This window comes from Martes martes (assembly GCF_963455335.1).
Source record: "Martes martes genome assembly, chromosome: 1".
Lineage (NCBI taxonomy): Eukaryota > Metazoa > Chordata > Mammalia > Carnivora > Mustelidae > Martes > Martes martes.
In genome coordinates this window covers 22,041,276-22,061,093 of record NC_137888.1, presented here as the reverse complement: position 1 = coordinate 22,061,093, position 19,818 = coordinate 22,041,276, and the positions used below count along the sequence as shown (strand labels likewise).

Below are 19,818 nucleotides of genomic sequence, written 5' to 3'. Positions count from 1 at the left end.
TATCCCTGACCTCTCTTCATCTTCTTATAAAACCATCAATATTAAATTAGAGTTCCACCCAAATGACCTCCTTAAAGCAGAATCCTTTGAGTTTAGGGATTTAACATGAATTTGGGGTGGGAACACAATTTAGTCCATAACAATCAGACATGAATCTTGTGTATCTGAAAGGACCCACTATTGGCATTTTGAGTAGCATAATAGTGAGCCATCCAGAAGTCGACCCTCTATTACAGAATGTTTAACATCCCTGCCCTCACTCATTCCACAGCCAGTTGTGTCCTCAGTCATTACTGAAGCCAAAAATGTTCCCTAGATTAGCACTGCATCTGTTCAGAGCCAATTAGATTCACAAAATGGGGGAAAAAACAAATAGCATTTTAGATATTCAAAGGGAAATTATATATTTTATAATAATATATTCATTTAATCATTTTATTGTTATCTATTTTATTATTTTAATTAATAATATAAATCATCATTTAAAATGCTGACCAAATTCTTGAACATGAATTAGAATTAATTTCTTATGAGAAGTTTTGTGTGAAACATATATGGATACAAATAAGTTATAGTGTTAAGTATAGTAAGATTAGAAAACTTGGAGTAATTCAAGTTTCCATAAAGATGATGAAAATAGTTTAATATTTAGGCAGAGTTGATACAACTTAGTCTTAGATTAAAATTTGAACAAACTTTTATTTTCAGTAAATTTGTATCTTCCATTCTTTTTCCCTTCTCTTCTCCCCCGTCAAACCAATAGTAGTGGAGCCCTATTTTTCTCCATTCACTCAACATCTGTGTTTCCCCTACCAGTAAAATAAAAGTTTTGGTCCCTACTCAATTCCATCTTACTTCTGTAACATTCTAACTTGAAAAGGTGCTAGCAGATTTGTTTTTAAATATCGCAATGAAAATAATTGGTTGGATAATTAAAGCATAGCTACAATTGACTGACAATTACTGTGTTACTGCTCTCAGACTTGGTAGCATTTTAGGATGGAACACTGTTTTAGTAGCAGGATTTTAGGCTCCTATGGCAAGATTTATTAAAGCAATTCCTCTTCATCCTTTGTACTTCAAGGAAGGCATTTCTCAGTCTTGGACATTATAAATATAAATATAAACCATTAATCAAACATAAAGGAAAGGGGTGTTGGAGACATAGTTACAGAATGAATAAGTGAGGGGTATAAAAGACACAGAATAAAGAATATGGGCAATGATACTGTAATAGAGATGTATCTGGATGGATGGTGCTACACTCATGGTGAGCCAAGGAAGATGTATAAACTTGTCCAATCACTATGTTGTACACCTGAAGCTAATGTAACATTGTATGTCAACTGTACTAAAAAAAATACATTGATACTTTTCAACACCTTTTAATGGCCAAACTGAACCTTACAGAGTGTGGGTGATCTGGTGGGCGTAGGAAACAGATATCAGAACATAAGACTTTAAAATCTAAACAGTTTTGCAGCAGTAAGTGTTGAATAGAAATCTTCCTGTGGAAATTATACCGACCCCTCAACTCTCCCATCTCAAGTCATTTGGCTAGCTCTGCGCATCCAAAGGCCAACCATTCTGACCCACTTTATCTTTGCCATATCATTTATGGTATGCCTTCTACTTCAACACATTAAAATAATCTCTATATGTCTATTCTTTTTTCTTTCCCTTCCTTCTCTGCCCCCTTCATCCTGCAAACATCATGCTCTACAGGTCTAATAGGAAATTCCAAGATTCAATGTAAGTTCTATGAATGCGGTGAAACAAGAGCAAATCTTGGGAAGGAATAATTTTCTCCACATTTTCTTTCTCAACAGATTAGTCCTTCACATTTAAAAATTTGCATTTTAAGATTTGTCAGCTGGATATTTATGGAAGTCTTTGCTTTGATAGTTGCACTTGTATTGACATAGTAACTATTTCAAAAAGGTGTTTAATCATCTGTTCTCTTTGTATGATTCCAAGCCATTTCATCTGTTAGTTCCTCAAACTGCATGAATTCCATAGTAAAGTACAGTTGAGTAACGCAAAGCATTATTTAGACATATGAAGTGCATTTTTTAATTGTATAATCTCTATGGTAAAGAAATAGGAGGATTCAGAAAGTAGGCAACATAATAATGATTTTAAACTTGATTGCTTCTGGGGCGCCTGGGTGGCTGCTCAGTCAGTTAAGTGTCTGTCTTCAGCTCAGGTCATGATCCCAGGGTCCTGGGATCGAACCCTGAATTGGGCTCCCTGCTTATAGGGAGACCTGCTTCTCCTTCTCCCACTGCTTGTGTTCCCTCTCTTGCTGTGTCTCTCTCTGTCAAATAAGTAAAATCTTAAAAAAAAAAAAAATCAATAAACTTGATTGCTTCTTTGACTGTATCTTTCAACTCTCCATGTGCATGGGACTATATGTTTTACAATCTGGGAACAACAATATTGAGATAAAATACTCCTTATGAAAGTGTTGATTGCTAGCAGACATTGAATCTAAGCATTAAACCTGCATTTCACCAGGATGAGGAAAGACAAATTATATCCTAATATAGAGAATGTGTAACTTAATACAAATCAGGAACACATAGAGAGCACATGACTTTGTTCAGTTACACATTAAGAAGACAGAATTTATAAGAACAGAACTAGAGTAGTGAAAGAATTAGATGTCTCTATGGATTCTTTGTTAAAATTAATGTCTCTAACAATAAGTCAGTAGGATTAAACCATGTATTTGGAGAATAAAGACAAGCTTATTAATTTCATAATGTATATGGAGAAATGAAAGAAATTATTTTATGTACAGAATATTTCCCATCTACTTTGTGTTGTAGAGTCAGTGTGACTCCATATAATTTAATAAATAGCTTTTTACATGCTTCCATGAGTTTTTCACTGTTTTCTCCCTAATTTGATGATGGCTGTGGGATCATAACTATCACTTAGTGTTGGCACATTAAATAAGTTTCTGGAGCTAAGAAGGACTAAAGAAAATTAGTTGCTTAAAATCAATTGGGAAGAAGGTACTTTAGGGACTAGCAACAGTGCTCTAGCATACGTTTCTGAGTCTTAATTGACCTTCTTAAGCTATTGGGAGTCTGGAAGGCTGTATCTGAATGGCCACAAGAAAAGAAAAGATAATTTTTTAAAAGGTCTTAAAATAATACATACATAAAATTGAGTTCTTCTTGTTGAGATAGCTAATTTTCTAATAATTATTAATAACAATAACTTATTTTCTGATTTACTTATGTTTAGGTGGGTACACTGAAATTTATTTAAAACCATCAGTATAAGTTTTGAAACATTTTCAAATAACTATGGGCGTTAAAGAGTTTTAAGCTTTCTGATCATTTTTCTTTGGCCTAGTGAAGAGGATGAGTTTTATTCATTCTGGTATTGAGATCTCCAAAAAGACTATTCATTGTCTGAATGAATAAATACAAGAATTAATGAATAAATGAGTCTGCGTTGAGCAATTATACATAATTCTATTAATAGTTTAATAAATCTAAATAATAATGAATGCAAGAGAAAAAAAAAAAACACTTATACTGAGTAAATTTTTATGGGTTGCAAGAATGCAGAAGGTGATGGATAGGAAAAATTAGATTCTAGTTGTCCCTAAAGAGATATGTGAATGATGGAGACTAGGAATAGATTAAGTAGGATCTATTTTACAAAGTTTTACCAAGCCTCAGTATATGGAACAAAGGCAATCCGAATCAGTTATGATAATAGAAAAAAAGAAATCAGAATTTGAGTCAATTGTATACTTCAATTAAAGAGAAAGAAATTAGAATTTGAAACTTCAGTAAAATCCTCCATATCTTTCATCTTTTGAAATCAAAGCTGTGTGTGTGTGCGCGCATGTGTGATTGCTAAGTCACCTCTCTTATGTTCAGAGTAATAAATGGGCTGTAGAGAATTCTGGGGCCTTTTGTGAGGTCAAACAAGTAGAGAATAGCTGAACCACGTTACCAGGAAATCCAGGAACCAGAAACTGCCTTATGTGGAAATACAAAATCTTAAAGCATAACATAATAGAGTCACAGAAACCTTAAAATTCAAGTTAGTACAAGCTAACCTCCTCTAATGTCCACTGTTGATTTTATTTTCATTTAAGATGATATTAACCATATATTCTCTGAGACTTCCAGAAGGATTACTGAATTAATTCTTATTATAAATAAAAACGGTCAGGGAGTCCTCTACAAATAAGAAAACCAACACCTCCTTCATCTCTTCTCAGCTTTCCTCCCTATACAGATGATAGCAAATATTTCCCCATATGCTGATACTATCATTTTAAAACAACTGTTAAGGAGAGGTCTTAACTGTCGTTTGGCCCTGCTATCTATTTTCTGAGAAAAAAAGATTGCTTAAGAGAAGCTATATCAAAGCAAAATGACCATTTTTCTTTTAGTAGCTGCCCTTCAACATTTAATTGGCTTATTAATAATAGCCCTATTCAGCAAATCATCTCATTAAGTTACCTAGGGGAACATTTTGCAACTAGATTATCTTAAATAGTTCCCTAGGCATTTAAATTCTGTAAATTAGGCACTCTACAGATGCGTAATTGAGATTTTGATACCTAGGGGAGTATTTGGTAACACCCACTCTAATTTTTTTTTTCCCTATTCCCTAAGAATAGCAATTAGGGGATTAAAAAGCCTCCTTGTCTAATGTTGAATGGAAAATGAGATTGACTTAAATGGGGGGGAAATATTAGAACTCCCTTTGGTTCCTTATGCCATCAGTCCAGCTATCTAAAATGATGGAGGGGCTTTTAATGTATCACGCTAAGAGCTTCAACAATTAAGAGTTACATGACGGGTAATTCAGAAGAGACTATCTACATGTCTTGTGCTTGTCGGGAAGTTTCACTTCAAATGCTGATTTCCCAGAAGTAGTATTTTTGGAGGATTATGTGAAGGACATGAAGTCTCTCCATCACTGTGAAGAATAAATTTTATCCTTGGGTAATCCAGGTCTCAGCTGTTGGCTCATTTTCTGGCTCTTTCAGCCACATCTCCACTCAGATCCTGAGCAAAAACTCAATTCTGGATTTTCACCAAGGTATTAATTCTCACCAAGCACTTCATAGTTACTTAGGACTGATGGGATTACTGGGAAAAAAGGAAGGCCATGGGGCAACTCTTTACTGCTTCATATACCCCTTGTCTTTATCTAACCTTTCACTTCTCCTGCTTCTCACCCCCTCCTTCCTGTACATGTGTATGGATACACATACATATACAGACCCAATATGTATACACATATATATACACATATACATGTAATATATCATCTAAGATTGTTTTTGAATAAATATTTTAAGCTTTTTTTTTTTTTTCTTTTGGTCAATACCTATAGTTGTTTTGTGGTTTTTTTTGCATTTTTACATTTTTACATTTACTGAAAACAACAAACCTATAATATGTATCTTTCTATCTCCCTGTGTTTGTGCATATTTCTGAGATTTTCAATCATTGTGCTTACTTTTGGATCCAAACCTCGGGGAAAGAATCACACTTTTTCATTAACTAAGTTAGGACAAATGAAAAGTGACACTGGTGTTTATTTCCAATATGAGTGACATCACTTCCCCAGAGGAGACCTTCCGAGGCCCCAGACTCTATTAAGTTTCCCTGTTTCATGCCCCCAGAGCATTCTTGGTTTTTCAAAAAGCTCATGTCTTTCTCCTGGCTGGTATGAACTCGACTATTAGCGTATTGTACATGTCCTGTTCACTATTGTGTTCAGAGTTCTAGAACTGCCCCTCTACCCAGTAAAGGTGGAATGAATAATTGATGATGAATTGATGAAGAAGGAAAGTGTTGGAAAAATCATGGCTGTTTGGTACATCAGTCCCAAACATTTCAAAAGCACTCCTCACTTCCTTTCTTAGACTTACTAGTCATTTAGTGATGTAGGCAAGTTATAAGTGTCATATGGCCTCTTCAGCACAGTTCATAATACCTTAAAATAGGACTGGGCAACAATTCATAAACTTAATCCATTTCTAAGTATCAAAAATCAAAGGAAATGCCTTTGTTTATATGGGAACTTTTAAGTGCTTTTCCAAAATCCATGGCTTCATAGCATTAAGGGTGCTAATATCTTTAGTTTTAGATGAAATATCAAAACAAGCTAACTGAAGCCTTTGTAATAAAAATTCTATGTAATCAAAAATAATTAAGAAAATAGAGTAATAATATGGTATCAAAATAATAATGTCTTCCTGTCTCCTTTTAATGGACACTTTATGTTTGTAGTACCATCAATTTAATGCAATCACGCGTTTAACTTCCACAATTTAATTTCAGAGAATAAATCCTCAATTTGCACCATAAATGCTGAAAACATTGTTATGCTTCATAGTCAAAGCAACATTGTAAAATACTGGCTCAACTGGGCTGAGCACTGAGGTTAAAAAGATTGATCTGTCTGTCCTCTATCTATCTATCTATCAATCTATCTGTCATCTATCTCTCTATCTATCACCAGGCTCTAATTTACTTATAGTTTTATCTCTGGGAAATTGAGATTTGTAATTATAAGTGATAATTTATTAAATACATCATTCCAGAAAATTAACATTTTATTTTCATATAGTTATTATAAAAATATGTTCTCCTTAATAATAGCTGTCATTTGCTAAGTGCTTATGATTCCTAAGGCCCTGGACTATCCAAAGTACTTGGTTCTCTTCATTGCTCCCGCATAAAACTGACAGATGCAGCTGTTACTATCATTTCTGTAATAGAGATGAGAGAAACAAGGTGAAGAGACTAAGGAATGCACCAGTGTTTAAATGGTTAATGTGGCACAGCTAAATGTTCACATTGTTTAGGTTAGTTTAAGTCATTAAATTGTATAACTTTATTTTTCTTTTTTAATTGTAGTCATAGTATATTTTTCAGATAAAGGGTAATTCAAATATGTGATATAAAACATTTATTTTAGAAAAAGGATCAGGATTTAAGAGTAGATTTTCAAGGATAGAATGATACATTTTATTTTCTGACACTAATAACATTTTTAACAGGTAATATTTTTATGAGTCTAAAACATCAGAATAATAAAAATACCCATAGTAATTTAAATCTGTAAAAAATATCCAGCCTCTATTTGCAAGATATTTTATCTTCCTTCCCCCCACCTCAAGCCTTAAACAGTAGTCTCTGGCAATTATTTTATTTTTATTTTTTTAAATTTTATTGATTGATTGATTGATTGATTGTGCAGAGGAAAAAAGATTTCATCTGGACATCTAGGAATTTATGAGGGTATATATCCTTAATAAATTAATAATTAATATATTTATTTACTTTTCTGACACCTTTTATTTACCATTTTAAACATAGAGAGAATTTGGAAAAATACAGTAAACACTCATATAGTCTCCATCAAGAGTCCACAATTGTTAACATAGTGCCACATTAAAACACCTTTCTCAATTTATTCCCACACATGGATAAATTTTTTTGCTAAAACTTATGACAAGAACATCATGACACTTCATTCTTCAATACGTCTTCAACAAATACTTGGGAATTCAAGGAATATTCTCCGCATAACCATAATACTATCATTATACCCAAGAAAATTAGCAATAATTTCATAATAACTTTCTTTTTCTTAATTTTTTATTATGTTAGTCACCATACAGTACATCATTAGTTTTTGATGTAGTGTTCCATGATGCAGACTTTGTGTGTAACATCCAGTGGTTCATGCAATATGTGCCCTCCTTAATACCCGTCACCGGGCTAATCCATCCCCCCAACCCTCTCCCCTCTAAAACCCTAAGTTTGTTTCCTGGAGTCCATAGTTTCTCATAGTTCATCTCCCCCTCTGATTCTGTCCCTTCATTTTTCCCTTCCTTCTCCTAATGTCTCCACGCTAACCCTTACATTCCACAAATGAGTGACGCCATACGATAATTGTCTTTCTCTGTTTGACTTATTTCACTTAGCATAATCTCCTCCAGTTCCATCCATGTTGATGCAAATGTTTGGTATTCATCCTTTCTGATGGCTGAGCAATATTCCATTGTATACATGGACCACATCTTCCTTATCCATTCATCCATTGAAGGGCATCTTGGCTACTTTCACACTTTGGCTATTGCGGTCATTGCTGATACGAACATTGGAGTGCATATGACCCTTTTCACTACATCTGTATCTTTGGATAAATAGCCAGTAGTACAATTGCTGGGTTATAGGGTAGCTTTATTTTTAACTTTTTGAGGAATCTCCACACTGTTTTCCAAAGTGGCTGTACCAACTTGCATTCCCACCAACAGGTTAAGAGGGTTTCCAAAAAAAAAGTTTCCCTTTCTCTACAACCACACCAGCATTTGTTGTTTCTTGTTGTCTCAATTTTTGCCATTCTAACTGGGGAAAGGTTGTATCTCAGTGTGGTTTTGATTTAAATATCCCTGATGTCTAATGATGTTGAACATTTTTTCACGTATCTGTTAGACATTTGTATGTCTTCTTTGGAGAAGTGTCTGTTCATGTCTTCTGCCCATTTTTTGACTTGATTATTTGTTTTTTTGGGTGTTGAGTTTGAGAAGTTCTTTATATATCTTGGGTACCAGCCCTTTATCTGTAGTGTCATTTATAAATTTATAAATTTATAAATTTATAAATCCCATTCCCTGAGTTGTCTCTTTGTTTTGTTGACTGTTTCCTTTACTGTGCAGAAGCTTTTTATCTTGATGAAGTCCCAAGTGTTCATTTTCGCTTTTGTTTCCCTTGCCTTTGGAGACATGTTTTGAAAGAAGTTGCTGTGGCCAATGTTGAAAAGGTTACTGCCTATGTTCTTCTCCAGGATTTTGATGAATTCCTGTCTCACATTGAGATCTTTCACTCATTTAGAGTTTATTTTTGTGTACGGTGTAAAAGAATGGTCGAGTTTCATTCTTCTGTATATAGCTGTCCAATTTTCCCAGCACCATTTATTGAAGAAATTGTCTTTAGCCTTTGGGTATTTTTTCCTGCTTTGTCAAAGATTAGTTGACCATAGATTTGAGGGTCCATATCTGGGCTCTCTGTTCTGTTCATTTGATTCATGTGTCTTTTTTTGTGTCACTACCATGCTGTCTTGGTGATCACAGCTTTGTAGTATATCTTGAAATCAGGCAACATGATGCCCCCAACTTTGTTTTTCTTTTTCAACATTTCCTTGGTGATTCAGGGTCTTTCTGGTTCCATACAAATTTTAGGATTGCATACAAATTTTAGGTTCCATACAAATTTTTCCAGCACTTTGAAAAATGGCATTGGTATTTTGATCAGGATGGCATTGAATGTATAGATTGCTCTTGGCACCATATAAAAACCATCTATGAGAAGCCCACAGCAAGTATCATTCTTAATGGGGAAAATCTAAGAGCCTTTCCCTTAAGATCAGGAACACAACAAGGATGTCTACTCTCACCCCTATTGTTCAACAGAGTCCTGGAAGTCCTAGCAACAGCAATCAGACAACAAAAGAAATAAAAGGTGTTCAAATTGGCAAAGAAGAAGTAAAACTCTCTCTCTTCCTAGATGGCATGATACTTTATGTGGCAAACCCAAAAGACTCTACCCCTAAACTACTAGAACTCATATAGCAATTCAGTAATGTGACAGGATACAAAATCAATGCACAGAAATGAGTTGCTTTCCTGTACACTAGCAATGCAACTGTAGATAGAGAAATTAAGGAATTGATTTCACTTACAATAACACCAAAAACTTTAAGATGCCTTGGAATAAACCTAACCAAAGAGGTAAAGGATCTATACTCTGGAAACTATAGAACTCTTATGAAGGAAATTGAAGAAGACGCAAAAAGATGAAAAAACATTCCATGCTCATGGATCAGAAGAATAAACATTGTTAGAATGTCTGGCAATTATTTTAATGGATATACTAAGCTTTTTCTGTAAACTATGTTTCATTTTTTTCTGTCCACCTGGCTACTAATAATCTAAAAATGGCCAAACAGCAAATTGATACCTGTGAAATAAAAATAAAATCCTAATGAAGGTGAATTATCACCACTGAATTATCAAAAATTAATTATGAAATCATTCTTTGGCTAAAATTTAAAAAAATACAGAACTTTTATGGAAAAATGTTAGAAATGACTTCATTGATAAAGTAATTTTCTTTATCCCTGTAGATGATAAAATATCATTTTTTGAAATTAATAAAAGCACTTTTTTCTACCTGAAGATAAATTATACTTTTTAAAAATCATAGCTTCAATGTATTTACAAAATATATTTTATTGCCCCTACAGAAAGATAAAGAAGATCAGTGGCTAGAGAAAAAAGTGCAGGGAAATAAAGACCACATTATTTTGGAGCATCTACAGTGGACAATGGGGTATGAAGTTCAAATTACAGCTGCCAATAGATTGGGATATTCAGAACCAACAGTCTACGAGTTCAGCATGCCACCAAAGCCAAACATTATTAAAGGTAAGCAAAACTATGTACTTTCTTAGGTGGCTATAAATATGATATCATCTTTTATAAACTCCTCTGGAATTTTTCTTAATACTGAAAACATAATTTTATAGAAGGAAGTGTAAATTCTGACTTCTAATCATGGTTATTGTGACATGTCTTACTCAAGATTTCTCAAATTGTTCTTGCCATGGGGTATCAGTTAGCTTGGAAATGCACTCTGACAGCCTTGGTGGTTGAAGGGATGGGGAGAGAACAGAAAGAGGGGATGGAGGGTAAGAAGGAAGTGTCAAAAACCAACATGAAAAATTTCTATTAAGTCCAGAAAATCTTTTGCAAAGAAGATGTCTCTACCAAACACATGGAGGCTGGTCCTTCACTTTTGGAAAAATGTGGTCAAAGATAATGATAAGCCCATCCATGACAGATCAAGCCAGTTGATTTTGGAAATACAGACTCAATCACATGGTGAAGCAGAAAAACTACAGATGTACCCCAGAAAAAAAGTATAACTTAGGGTTTCAAGGAGGCTTACAATATTTCAAGACACTTGACATCAGTATTCACAGTGCACTGGTGAATTCTATCTTTATTAAGTAACAGTGCTTGCATCATTATATGCTTGTGATGCTATAAAAGTCCACAGGAAGGATATTACATGTTTTTTCAGATACATGCTTTAGAGATAAAGATGCAAGAATTTGTCCAGATTCATTGTCATATTTAACTGTGTGAGTTGTCACATGGGTCATATTTTAACATCCATCATTCCTTTAAATATAATATGTGACATTTACTGATGAATTTTATACATACATGTATGCATATATGTAATATACATATACTTCGCATGTATATATGTAGAGATGAGAGCAGCATATTCATAAGGGTGACTTATTGAAGTCATATTATATTAGAGTGTCTGTATTGTTACATAACACTGTTGAGACTGGGAAAAAATAAAGTATATTAGTTCAGACATGCTCTTTAGCCCTCTTGTGAGTTCAAATTGATATTAATCTCATTATTATGAGTTTGTGACACAGTACACCTTTTTTTCCAAATTGAAAGCATCTTTATACAGTTAATCTTTCTGTTAAAAATAATTACTATTGGTTTAATGTATATTACTATTGGTTAAAAGTAATTGATATTTGGCTTTGTATTGTTTGTATTAATTAATAAGTGCTTCCAATTACAATTTGAAATTAGGAAGCTGGGAGCATCTAGGACTAATACTGATATGTTGTAATGGAATTTTGAAAAATTTACAAAGTATTTGTGCATTTGTTATCTCATTATCTCATTTATATATCTCTGAATCTGAATTGAACAAGGAAGAGTTATACTCATTTTACAGATGTAAATTTGGAAGGTTAAGGGATCTGTTACAAGGTCAGAGCTACTTTCGTCATATGACAAATCCAACACCCTTAATAAAATGATACACCTAAGAATACTGGTTGAATATACTATCAAGTTCATTGCCACTGTGAGTTTTAAACATCAGTAACTACCTCTACAAATACGTCTTATTTTTGTAGTAATTATCCTCTGTGCAGATATCAGCAACATGATATAAATATGATTCTACATCTGAGTCAGAATCTTCAAAGGAGGATTGCAGCCGTGTACTCCGCTTTCTTCAATCTTAAATTCAGCTCATATGTGTGGAGAAAAATAATTATTTTTATCAAGATAAAATTAATCTTGCATGAAGTTTAGCAACATTTTATAGGTAATAGATTGTGAAAAAAATAGACTTTAAGTAGGTTACTTCCAGAGTCCCTGTTATTTTTTGTAAAAAATCATTTTTGAAGGATGCCTGGGTGGCTCGGTCAGTAGAACGTCTGCCTTTGGCTTACATGATTCTGGGGTCCTGGGATTGATCCCCTTAACAGGCCCCCAGCACATCAGGGAGTCTGCTTCTCCCTACCCTCTGCTGCTCCCCCTGCTTGTGTGTGCTCTCTCTCTCTTTCTAATAAACAAATAAAATCTTTAAAGTAATTGTTGTTAATAAAAACCAAAAGTAAGTATGGACAAAAGGTAAATAGGGATATATGTATATACATATATACATACATATATAGACACATACATACATATACATGCACAAAAATACCTAAGATATATTATGATACATTTACTATAAAAACACATTTTGTTTGAGTTTCAGAATCAGATTGTGGGCAGTACCTAGAAGATAAGTGAAAAGAATTACGGTTTATAATTTCGGCTTTACTCGTGCTCGCTTCGGCAGCACATATACTATAATTTCGGCTTTACTCTTGTTACTTAATTTCCCTTGATACGCATTTTTTTTTCGCATTTCTTTATCTCTAAGGTAGTTTCTTCTGGTCCTGTTATATTAAGAGTCATTCATTTGTTCCAGATATTTATTGGGGTCTTACTTTGTGAGAAGGACAGACATGGGTACAGAGGAATGACCTGTGAAAATTTTACAGACTGGCCCCCGCCCTCAGGGACTTTACAATCTAGTAGGGAAGGTAGGCATAAAGCCTAGGGTTAGAATAACAACCAAATAATTGCAACTAATAGATGTGCTCATGCTGTATGCTGCATGAAGGGGTTTGGCACTTGTACCTGACTTGTGAGAGGGTGGAGTTCGGGAATGGTTCCTTTAGAAAGTCCCTTTCTAAAAGAAACTTACAAGAAATGAGTCTTCCAAGGAAAGTGTCATATATAAAAACAGCCTCTGCCTGGGAAGTAGATAAAACATGGTTGAAGAGAACCTGGAAGTGTGAACAAAAATAAGGATGAAGAGGGATCTGCGACCCAGATAATCCAAGGTCTTCTGAAAATTACACAAGCGATCTTAAAAAAGTTCTTAGAAGCAATAAGAAATCATTTGAAGCAGGGATGTTATATGAATAGGAAGACATTACAGACAGATTAATCTAGCTCAGATGGTGAAAGGAAGAGATGGGTGAATAGGAACACTTGGAAAAAAGTGATAGCAGGAGCAAAAGAGAACTGTGAATAAATTCTGGACACAGTGTAGATGTTGGTTAACCTTATAAGTACCATATTGAATTCAGTAGATGTTGATGACTTTGAGTTTCGTGCTTGGATAGTTGGAACACTGTTGGCATCATCTCTCAGGATAAAGAATTTGAGGAGCAGGATTTGGAGAATAGGATCAAACACAAGATCGGTTTGGTGGTCTTTAAGTTTGAAATGTCAAGTAGTAGTTATATGTATGTGTATAAAGATGAGAAGACAGCCACAGATTGGAAACATACATTATTATGTTAACATTAACACGTGAATGGTATCTGAAACCTGGGTGAGGATAAATTAGACATTGAGTAATGCCTAAGCTCTCTGAAAAGGAGTCGGCATCTGAAATACTCATAGATGTCTCCCTGGTACCTAGAAGGGTGACGGGCATAGCACAGGTATTCAAAGAGTACTTCTTGAGTAACTGAGTAGAGGTTGAAGAACTGAGTCGCAAGGAACTAAGGTATTGTACAGGAAGAGGAAACCACAGCAGCCCCTACCCCAGCCCTCTTGAGACGAAGATGTAGAGTTCCTGGAAAAAGAGAAGACTATAGTATCTTGGAAGCTAGGAGAGAATCATCTTTCAAGAAGAAAAGCTGTAAATCGCATTTGCCACTTCAGATGCCGCTGAGAGGTCAGCGGAACTCAATCGAAAGAGATGTGAAGTGTCCTTCATACATACGACTTTGCTGAAGAGGCTGAGAGAGAAATTAGGTAGGAGTGGGCTGAGGATCTAATGTGAGGTGAGGAGGTTTAGATTCCATGTTTATTTAATGCTTTTAAGAAGGTTTTCTATGAAGGTGAGCAGAGTTAAAAAAAAAAAAAGAAAAGAAAAGAAACAGTGTTAGAAAGACTTTTAGGATGAAAAATGCTGGAGTGTGTTTCATAGCTGATCATGCAGTCAAGAAGTCAGAAAAAGCTATCTGAGAAGGTAGGAGAAAGAATTCCTCCTCTCTAAACTGGGCAGCTGATACAAAGCAATAGCAGCCTCCTAGAAAAGGGGAAAGAAGAAGAAAAGATTATTTATAAAAATGTTACAAAATAATGTCTAATGAACTGTAGCCACGGACTCAAATCCTCAATCCACTGGCTACTCAGGCAAAGACATGCCTTTATAGTTTAAGCATTGTTCTGTTTGGCTCTAGAAGTTTCTTGGGGCAATTGTAAAGGCTGTGATGGGTGATGGTGAATTTGGGAGCCTTCATGTCCATGATATCCTACAGAGTTAAAATTATGTACTGATAAAATAAGGAAAATTATCTGCATATGCTGTCATCAAAACTACTCTTGTATGATTTCTTATTCCATTTTAAAGTAAATATTATAAATTCAAACTCCTATCTGAAATAAGTTACCTATAATAAGCTAGGAGGTCTTTTTATTCCAGTTTTAGAAGATGTGAACTGTACAAATTAATTTTGTTTTAATTCATTTTTGGTAGCATGCCTTGTAAACTGTCTAAATAAGTTTATGGACTTTTGAATTTAAAATGCCATTGCTTATGTGCATTTAATACATTTAACTTTTTGCAAGCAACAGGCTAAATATAGAGTACATGTAATTATTGGACTGAAGAACTATTTTTTAACAATATGCTCACCTTACATTCATACATTACATTACATACATATATACATTACATTATACACATACACATGTGCACGTGCACACACACATACATACACACACATACACAATATATTATTGACAATACTGGCTTTTCTATGTATGTGTATTAGAGGATACTACACTTCTCCATAGTTTATTATTCTAATTTAAAAAGTACTTTGTTATGAATAATATTTTCTCATTTTCTTTTATTAAATATGTATTTATTTTGAAAGATGTGTTTGTTGAGTTACATAGAACTGGAGTGCAAAATCACAATACTGTTCTTTTTAGGAATATTCATAACAGCATAATGCCATCTTACTTTATTTATAAACAATGAGAATATTGAATAGTTATGACAAATTCTTTTTTTAAAACTTTATTTTAAAATTCTTTTTTTAAACTTTATTTTATTTTTTCAGTGTTCCAAGATTCATTGCTTAATGTATCACACCAAATTAATTCTTATAAAATAATTACAAATCCATGGAATAATAGTCTGATAAAATGACATTTATGGATTTGTTCTGTAATCTCTGTGGTTAAAAACACTAGTACTTTGGTGGATTGAATATAATCTAATGTTTTAAAAAATTCTTGGTGATAAATTTATTTTGAAAAACATTTTCCACCATTTCTTTTGGTTTATGACAGGTTTAATACTGTCTGTTTTAATAAAAACAACAACAAAAGACCTTTTTTTTTCTTTTAGTAATTGCTTCCTTTCTCTGCTTTTGTTACTATGAATTGAATATGTCTAATTTTAACACTTTCAATATAATTTGGTGACAAATAATTCCATTCATACATTGTTGAGATCTGATGATAAAACTATTCTACCATATGAATTCAAGCATGTAATAATACATCTATAAGAGTTCCTCAAATTTAAGAAGCTAAGAAAGAATTATACAAATCATCACCACTAAATATGTTGTTAAAATTTTTCAGTTTTTTTTTCTTTTGTCTTTTCATGGTCCTTTTGATTATACTTCTAATGAACTGAAGAGTGAAATAATTTTGATAGCACTTCATCTAGTTCTAAGCAATACTAGTATACTCTTACAGTTTTGAATAACTCAACATGAACAAAAAAACAACAAATTCAAGTGCATGGCAAATACTAAAATGCCTTCTTAAAGTTAAATTTTTTATCTGTTCAGAATATGAATAAGAGCAATTCTAAAACAATGGTGAAATTGAGTTTCAGTTAATTGGAAAGAACTTTATTTTAACTATCTGGAAATCTCAGTCAAAGCTAAATATTAATATTACACCCAAAACAATATTTCTTTGAATTTAGCATGTAATGAAAAAGTCAACATATTTTTTCATGATTTATTTGTTCTCAAAGTTATTTTTAAAGAGGTACAATGACAGGGGTGCCTGGATGGCTCAGTGGGTTAAGCCTCTGGCTTTGGCTCAGGTCATGATCTCAGGGTCCTGGGATCGAGACCTAAACCTGGCTCTCTGCTCAGCAAGGAGCCTGCTTTCCTCTCTCTGCCTCCCTCTCTGCCTACTTGTGATTGCTCTGTCAAATAAATAAATAAGATCTTAAAAAAAAAAAAAAATCAAATAAAGAGGTACGATGACATATGTCTAGGGTTTGCCTTTCGTTGGTTGGATCAGGGCTCCTTCCTTCAATTCTTATGGCCAATTTTCATTGTGCGAATATGTAACTTTCATTGATATTTCTTGGTAGTTGATTCACTATTAAAATATAACTACTTTTATTAAATATTTCTTCTAAAATACAATGGCAGTGAAAAGTACTATCAGTAAACATTGCAGAATAAAATGAGTTCGTATTTACAGTAGCAATGTGATTTTACCAGAAGCACAGCGAAATTGCAGATGCCTTCTCGGTTATAAGTTGTATCTTCATTCGAGAATAATTAAGGCGCCTACATTTAAAGAATGAATGACAGAACTACTGTCTGATTTATGTGTAGTAAACATTATTAATATTGAGTATTAATATTGAGGCTCAGCTAGGATTTTAATATGAGACAACTATTTAGAAATGTTTTATACAGATTTTAGCCATTCTTTGTCTTGTATCAAAGTAATTTTTTGTAGGTAATTTGTAATGGCTTTGTGTAAATCTTGCATTAATTATTTTCTCTTTTTTTTTCTTTCCTACTGTCACTTTTTTCTTTTTCTTTACTTTCATATTTGTAAACTTACTCTTTTCTTCCTTAATTATTTTATTCTTACTCTATTTTCAAAAACAATTTCCGTCATGCAGATAAATGCTGTGAAGCGAATAAAGGTGAAAACAGAAGCCAGTCACGGCAGCTGAATGCTGCTGGGTTTTCTTTCATTCTAGCCATAAGTTTGTCTTGGATGTTTTAATGTTGTTGTTATATATTTCCTTTTATGCCCTGCAAATTTACAAGGCTAATCTGAAATTATGATAAAAGGTTTTCTATGGTCTAACTAGTTATGCATGTATCTTCACCCATGAACAATTAGCCTATTTTCCCTTCCCCAAATTGTCAAACTTTAAAGTAGATAATTTGTCAGAAAATCACTGAAAGAAAGAGAATCCGGATTGTTTCTTCCAGGATACAGTTCACTGAATAATTTGCTTCATTCTAAAGTTTCCTTTAATTTCTGAAGTTGACTTTGTTAAATATCATGTCACTTTTACTTGGAACGCAAGCATTTGATGTGTCTAACCTCTTTTATTTGATTATTTTGCAAATCTAATTCAATATCCATGAGCATACATTGTACAAATAGTAATTTTATTATGTAGAATTGTGGATCTTTTATATTAGGTTTAAAATGTTATCCTTTTAAATTTAAGTTTCTAACTTTGTGGGCATTTATAAAACTTCATAGTGTTTACCATTTATATAAAACATAATCCTGATAACTTTTATTATATTAGATGTGTACCCCTATTGTGCTGCTTATTTTTCATTTACTGACCTAAAATGTCATAAGGAATAAAAGTGGAAGAATTTCTTCTTTTAAATTTGAACACCAATTTTAAAATATCCATTTTTCATTATGTGAAAATATCTCTTTGCAGTTGTTCCAAAGTAAATAATAAATTAACTTTTAATGTGTTTAAAAAGTTGCACCCTGTTCACTGGATAAGGACTGTACTGTGAGCTGGCATCAGCTACTCTTACCTACTTCTTGAGAGAAGATGAAATTGAGGTGAGAAGGAGGTGTTGCTACATTCCATTTTTCACAGGAAGCTGGATTTAAGGGAGTATCATGAGTAATGATTTCAGTTTTGACATTTTCATTCATTATGAAATAAGAAAAGTGTTTTGTGCTTTTCACTCCCAAACACACTCTTGCAAATGATTCTTAACACTCATTCAGGACAATTAGAAAGCAATCAGATTTATGTATATCACAAGAGTGACCATACCTATCTGGCAAATCAAATTATTGGATTCTGGCCTTTGAGAGTCCCTCATCAAAAACTATTTATTTTGCTGCATGAAAGCATTCTCTTAGTCTTTAAAAAAAAAAAAATAGCTACAAGATCCTATTATGTAAGATGTAACGCTAGACTTCTCCTTAGTAGTGTGTTTTCTTTATCTTTTCTAAATTCTGCTAGGCCCTGCTGTCCTTTCTTCTGACCTAGCAATGGACTCTTTAGAATCCAAAAGTAATCCATCCACAGATTAAACACTTTCCTATTTCCTTCCCTTTTCTTCTGCTGAGACAAAGGGACTCCCAGACTTGGGCACTATGGAACTCTAACCTGCTTATGGAGAATGTTTTGTTTTTAAAATCACCATAGCAGGGGTGTCTTAGTCAGTTAAGCATCTCCCTTCAGCTCAGGTTATGATCCTGGGGTCCTGGGATTGACCCCACATTGGGCACCTTGTTCAGTGGGGATCCTGCTTCTCCTTCTGTACACCCTCCACTTGTGCTCTCTCTCTCTCTCTCTCTCTCCCTCCCTCTCTCAAAGAAAGAAATGAAATAAAATAAAACAAAATTACCACAGCCAACTTTTTTTTTTAATTAAAGTACTAATTATAAGTGCATGTTATATTCTAGGAGGTCTGTATTTGGAGAACATATGTAGACTGGTTGGTTACTAATGACCAGAAAGTGCTGGGAAAGAAAAGAGTGCCAATAACTCTTCCAGGAACTTTTTCCTGTTCACTATAACCTGCCTGAATCTTTCCAGTAAGATAAAGGCTTCCACGAGATTCATGTAGAAATTATTTTGACATAGTACATGACAGAAAAATGCTTTTGTGGAGAACATGGAATATGGATTTCATAAGATAACGTAGCTGATTTTTTAAAATTTAATATTCTATGACTTAAGGTCACCAACAGTGATATGAAGAATACTCAAAGTCAGGTTTACATGGTACTTAAAGTGATATTTTGACAGTTGAGAAAATAATCTAAAATTAAAATTTTATTGTCTCACAGAATTATTTACATTTAACAAATTCTTCATTTAGTTTTTATAAACACTTAAGTACAGATCAAGTTTTTAATCCTGAAATTAATAAGCAATGTATCACTTGACCAAATGTTTATGCTTGAAGAACAGTTATTTTGCAGTTTTGAGAAATGCATAAATTCTTGAAAATAGATCCTCAGACATCTTAAAATACAGGTTCTGTGCTTTGGTTTATTTCTACAAGAAATAGGAAAGCACAAAACTCTAAACAGTGCAGGTATAACATTTCTATAATTGAGACCTTAGAGATTATAAATTGCCTTCT

General features: G+C 33.5%; 1 protein-coding gene across 3 annotated transcripts in view; it reads left to right on the top strand.

Annotated features, from left to right (window-relative positions):
• Window positions 1-19,818, top strand: part of NCAM2 (neural cell adhesion molecule 2) — a gene marked incomplete at both ends in the record, with an annotated part of 517,101 nt that overhangs the window by 464,394 nt on the left and 32,889 nt on the right. For 2 of the 3 annotated variants that reach the window (XM_080813028.1, XM_080813026.1), the window contains one exon: window positions 10,303-10,483. In XM_080813028.1, coding sequence (XP_080669154.1) covers window positions 10,303-10,483 — 181 coding nt within the window. Of the gene's footprint in view, window positions 1-10,302; window positions 10,484-17,351; window positions 17,459-19,818 lie in introns of those variants that run through there. The other variant, XM_080813027.1, reaches the window with a different exon arrangement.